The 5,956-nt window shown below is 42.4% G+C and overlaps 1 protein-coding gene across 1 annotated transcript; it reads left to right on the top strand.

Moving 5' to 3' along the window:
* Window positions 1-202: 202 nt before the first annotated feature.
* LOC606349 (CBFIVc-B14) lies at window positions 203-1,149 on the top strand. The gene has a single exon (XM_044537549.1). The coding sequence runs from the start codon at window positions 311-313 to the stop codon at window positions 953-955; it is 645 nt and encodes a 214-aa protein (XP_044393484.1). The 5' UTR covers window positions 203-310; the 3' UTR covers window positions 956-1,149.
* The last annotated feature ends 4,807 nt before the right edge of the window (window positions 1,150-5,956 follow it).

Raw genomic sequence — 5,956 nt, 5'->3', positions numbered from 1 at the left:
AAAAGATCTAGTGCTAGGAGCAGTATGCTTGTCCTTGCATGTGGTGCAGATTATGTGGCAGATGTTGCTCCACGTAGGCGTTTAAGATAATGTCACTGAGCGCGTGACCCCACCACTCCCCGCGCTAATCCCCTTCCGCGCTACGCCGAGCAACCACCACTCAGCTATATATACTCCGCCGTTGCCTCATCCAACCAAGCCTCACCGCTCCTCTCTCAAGTGTCTCAACGCAGCAGCTAAACACGCTAAGCTACCTCGCTGCTTAATTACTCCACAGTCGACAGGCTCCCGGCGACACTGCGATCGTTCGATGGACGCCGCCGACGCCGCCTCCCCGTGTGATGGCCACAGGACGGTGTGGTCGGAGCCGCCGAAGCGGCCGGCCGGCCGGACCAAGTTCAAGGAGACGCGCCACCCGCTGTACCGCGGCGTGCGGCGACGGGGCCCCGCCGGCCGGTGGGTGTGCGAGGTGCGCGTGCTCGGGATGAGGGGCTCCAGGCTCTGGCTCGGCACCTTCACCACCGCTGAGATGGCAGCGCGCGCGCACGACGCCGCCGTTCTCGCGCTCTCTGGGCGCGCCGCTTGTCTCAACTTCGCCGACTCCGCCTGGCGGATGCTCCCCGTCCTCGCCGGCCCGTTCAGCACCGCCAAGGAGATCAAGGACGCCGTCGCCGTCGCCGTCCTGGCGTTCCAAAGGCAGCACCGGGTCGCGTCCATGGCACCATTGTCCCCTGCGCGGACAACCGATGACGAGAAGGAAATCGATGGCTCGCCGGCGCCGAGCGCCCTGTTCATGTCCAGCGAGCTGTTGAATGAGCACTGGTTTGGCGGCATGGATGCCGGATCGTTCTACTCGGAGGGCCTGTTCATGGAGTCGCCGGACACCAGACCGTGGCGGGAAGACCTCGAGCTCTGTGGCGTCGAGACACCGCCATGGAGCTACTTGTTCGACTAAAGCAGTTAAGTTAAATGTTTGTATAGATAGTTTCTCTCTTCTGTTCCACCAAATATGGGAGGAAACAGAGGGGGATATTTTCCCCATATGTCCGTATGTGCTCGTTCATTGTGAAAGCCTCCGCTGTCTATTTTTTGGGGAGGGCGCATTTGTACTTGAGTTATTTTTTCGGACAATCACTTTGAGTGTTTTTTTGTCGTTGAGTTGAATCACTTGAGTGTTCTAGTGAATACAGAATGAGTACTTCTCAATTATTATGGACCTCAAGCACTCCATGACCGACATAAGATATTACTCCTTCCGTTTCTAAATATAAGTCTTTATAGAGATTTCACTATAAACCACATACGGATGTATATAGATGCATTTTAGAGTATAGATTCACTCAATTTGCTCCGTATGTATTCCATAGTGAAATCTCTACAAAGACTTATATTTAGGAATGGAGGAAGTATAATTTATGTCAATTGAAACCAGAAAAGACACTTCAAAAACAAGGAAATACTTACACATTAAAGAACTTACGGCGTCACAGCTTGACAACGATGGACATGGACTGCTTGTAAGAGAATTCCAAGAGCAGGTACTATTCGTTCAGATGAGGTTACCACAAATATCCCAAAGTCAGGGGTATAACCGTATAGTAGCGATCACTTGAGTGTTCTAGTGAATAAAGAATGTGTACCTCCGCAATTATTATGGGCACAAGATATTATATTTTATGTCAATAGAAACAAGAAAAGGCACTTAAAAAATAACAATTGCATTATGAGAAAAGAAAGAAGAAAAGACACATTGAAAAATTGTCACAGCTTGACAAAGATGGACTTGGACTGCTTGTAAGAGGATTCCAAGAGCATGCAGATACTATTCGTTCAGGTGGGATGACCGAAATATCTTAAGATCAGGGGTAAGCGCGTAACAACTATATATAAACAGCCATTAGCTCATGTAGTTAGAGAGTTGGAACCTAATCCAGATAATTTTTCAGTTTGTGATAATTTTGTGTTGTTTCACAGTGTTAAACTTCGTTTCATCGGACCTTTTTTCTCATTTCAAATTGTATCGCCGTGTACCTACAAACAAGTGTGCACTTGTTTTTGGGTGTATTTTCTGCTACACAATGAAACATTACATTAGACTTTAAAATAAAAACAGCAACGAAGCATTATATAATACAGAAAAAGTGCCAAAAAGAGGCATGGCATGAATTTCAAAACAACGATAGATGGTGGATGCAATCATTGTATATATCCCTTGCATAATAGAAAAATTACTATGATATTAAATACTAGTCCCCCAATGCCGAATTACATGTTGAGATTTATCTAGATATTGATGTATCTAGCTCTAAATACATCTGTATCTAGAAAATTTTGAAACAACTAATTTGGATCAAAGGTAATACACGATTGGAAGGATATATGATTATGATAGGAAAATATAATGATTTTTGAGAGTTTGGAACAGATGAATTTTCTTCTATAATATACTTTGAAAATAAATCATAAGAAACAAATCTATTGTTAGAATAAACAACCTATGTGGTAACAAAAAACTTTGTGTTACACTAGACGTCATTTAAGTCAAACATGCCTCCAATTCCTTGAAGTTCCACGAGTTGTAGATTCTTTTTTTAAAGTAGTACAGACCCAAGCGCTCATATGTATGCACATACACTCATGCCTATAAACACAAACAAGCACACCCTATCCTTATGAGCACTTTCGAAAAATTGATATCATCTTCAGATTTACGGATTCACCGTAGGCACCTCGTAGTCTATGAAAATGTGTCCTCTCACTGAACACATCGCAGAAAATCCTGAAATCAAACCAGAAAAATGCGAGCACCAGTACTTGAATCCTGTTGGGTTGGAGATACCACCATCCTTCTAACCATGCAACATTGATCACACATTGAAATTGTCGTGTTTTGCTGATATAATCCAAAATGTGTGATAATATGAAGTGTGAAAAAAACATAAAAAACCATATTATGCTACTTCACGGTTCTAAACATCGTTTGTATCAGTCGACATTGCAGTTCCGGGTAGTTACTCGTACTAAGTGCCAATTGGTATATCACCCATATACTAGTACAATAAATCATTCACATCAGTATTCCACGACAAACCAATACTAATCGTATATCGGTTGTTTCTTGAAAAGGAGGTTGAGCGCTGTCCTCTACATCAATTGATGCATATAGCCTTAATTTCTTACAAAGTTTCAGGACTTACAAGAAAAAAAAAGAGCCACCATCTATGGCTGACGCAATAGAGATTATATGAGTCTTATGTTGTTCATTAAGCATCGTCAAGCAATTCCTGCTGATCATATTTGAAATAGGACTGTACTAACGCGTAATCATTTGGATTTTAAACAACAAATCAGAACGACTTAACTAGTGCCTGCATGCATGCAAGTCGTGAGTGCATGCAGCCGTTTTTCTTCACATGCATATGTCATGACTCTTAATATATTGCCTAGTTACATGTATGTATGTAAGACGAAATTGATGATATCACTTTAGATTCTCTTATATTTTGAAATTTCAAAATGTTTTGTAGCTTAAATTGTCGGTCAGATCGAAAAAGTGTTTTCACATAAAAAATTCGGCACGACGAGACCTTCAAAAGTACATCCCATGTTGATATGTTTCGACAACATTTTTTTCTCGGTAAGATGTTACCACACCTAGGTATGCAAGTTATCACCTATATGGTACATAAGTTACCACAATGTTTACATAGGCAAATTCCGGGCATAAAAATGACTTCTTCCAACTTTCTCCCCACAAGCAAATGCACTAAAAGTGCAGAAAAGCTAATGTCATCATAGATTGTGTTGAAATTTTAAAATGTTCTATAGCTCAGACCACCTATTCGATCCAAAATATGTTTTCACAAACAAAAAAATCCGCTGCTGCGAGATCTTTGAAACTATTTACCATGTTGGCATTCTCCGAGTACTTTTTTTTGGGTCAAAAGTTATCATGCCTGGGCTAAATAAGTTATCAGCTCTGCTATGCGTATATTACCATGTTATTTACACAGATCCTACCAAACTTATTTTCAACAATTTTTGTTCACGGGTCAAAATTATCGAGCTGTTTGTACCTAAATTATGAGGTCCGAGAGCCTATATTATCATGTTATTTATCCTGATGTTACCGGAGTATGTTTTCAAACAACTTTTTTACAGGGGTCAAAGTTATCGTGGTGTTTGTACCTAAGTTATCAAGCTCGAGAGTGTATACTATCATGTTATTTACACGAGAAGATATTAGTGCTATGTTTTCAACAACTTTTTTCCATGGATCAAAGTTATCATGGTGTTTGTACCTAACTTATCAGGACCGGGAGCCTATATTATCATGCTTATTACACAAAAAGTTATCGGTGGTATACTTTTAACATCTTTTTTCCCGGGTCAAAGTTATCGTGGTGTTTGTACCTATATCAGGTCTGGGGCCTATATTACCATGTTATTTATACAGATGTTATCGAAGTATGTTTTCAACAACTTTTTTTCACGGGTCAAAATTATCATGGTGTTTGTACTCAAGTTATCAAGTCCGAGTATATATTACCATGTTATTTACCAAGAGAGTATATTTTCAACAATTATTTCATGTGTCAAAGTTATCGTAGTGTTTGTACCTAAGTTATCAGGTCTGCAATGTATATATTACCATGCGATTTACAAATAAGTTACCAGGGGTGTTTTTCAACAACTTATTCCTCGGGTTAAAATTACCCCTCGGTGTTTATATGCAAGTTATCATCTCTGTGGAGCCTAAATTATCATGCTATTTATAAAGAAGTTATCGGTACTATGTTTCAACAACTTTTTTCACGTAACAGAGTTATTGTGGTGTTTGAACCAAGTTATCATGTCCAGGAGCCTATATTATCGTGTTATTTACACGAAAAGTTATAGGTGGTATGTTTTTAAGAAAAAAATTCACCTGTCAAAGTTATCGTGGTGTTTGTACCTAAATTATGAGGTCTCCGATGTGTATATTACCATGCGATTTACAAATAAGTTACCAGGGGTGTTTTTCAACAACTTATTCCCCGGGTTAAAATTACCCCTCGGTGTTTGTATGCAAGTTATCAGTTCTGTGGTGCCAAAATTATCATGCTATTTATGTAGAAGTTATCGGGGTTCGGATTTTAGCATTTTCGTAAATATAATAGGACATCTACTTGACACAACCTGCATCTACTGTCCCTCGATTTATCTGTTGAAACTAAATTTAGCTCTTAATTTACCCAAGCTGCAGTTCACAGAGAGAGAATGGAACAATGAAAGTCTAAATTTTCTGAAAACTGATAGTAGACCTTGGCCTCATACACTTTCTTCAGGAAAAAAGAACGCTAAAAAACAGAATTTTCGGATTGAAACGATGCATTTGTACGCATGTTCTAGTTGTTACTGCCGCTACTCAATTGGTATTCTAATTGGAAGCAAAGTGCAGTTGCTTCAGAGGCCAAATCTACAATTTATTCAGAGGCCAAAAGTGCGGTCACTCCCTCGAACGCGCGCTGCTGCAATTTCTTCAGAAGCCAAAACTGCCGCTGCTGCAGCCGCTCCCTCAAACGCGCGAGGCGAGCAGCAGTGCGGCGGCTCCCTCTGCCGCTCGGGCAGGCACCGGCGGTGATGATGGGCGGCGGATGCAGCCCGAGGTCAAGGCACCCGCGGCGATGATGGGCGGCGGATCCAGCCCGAGGTCGTTGCAGCAGCGGTGGTGGGCACCTGGGCTTCTCCCTCTCCCGTTTCTCTTCCTCCCACAGCCGGAGCTGACCGAGCTCGGCCATGGCGCGGATGGAGCAGAATCTCGCGTGGATGGAGATGAAATCGAGCCCGGGGAAGAGGGGAAAGATTGAGGGGCTCGATTGTGGGCTGTCCGGGTCGAAGGGAGGTGGCAGCCGGCGGCGGCACTCACGGGAGGGGCGACGGCAGGTGTTCCGGTCGTGCGCGGGGGAGCTTTATT

Source organism: Triticum aestivum, chromosome 5B (genome assembly GCF_018294505.1).
Source record: "Triticum aestivum cultivar Chinese Spring chromosome 5B, IWGSC CS RefSeq v2.1, whole genome shotgun sequence".
NCBI classification, from domain to species: domain Eukaryota; kingdom Viridiplantae; phylum Streptophyta; class Magnoliopsida; order Poales; family Poaceae; genus Triticum; species Triticum aestivum.
The sequence above is the reverse complement of the archived record's forward strand: the minus strand, read 5'-3'. Positions and strand labels throughout refer to the sequence as shown.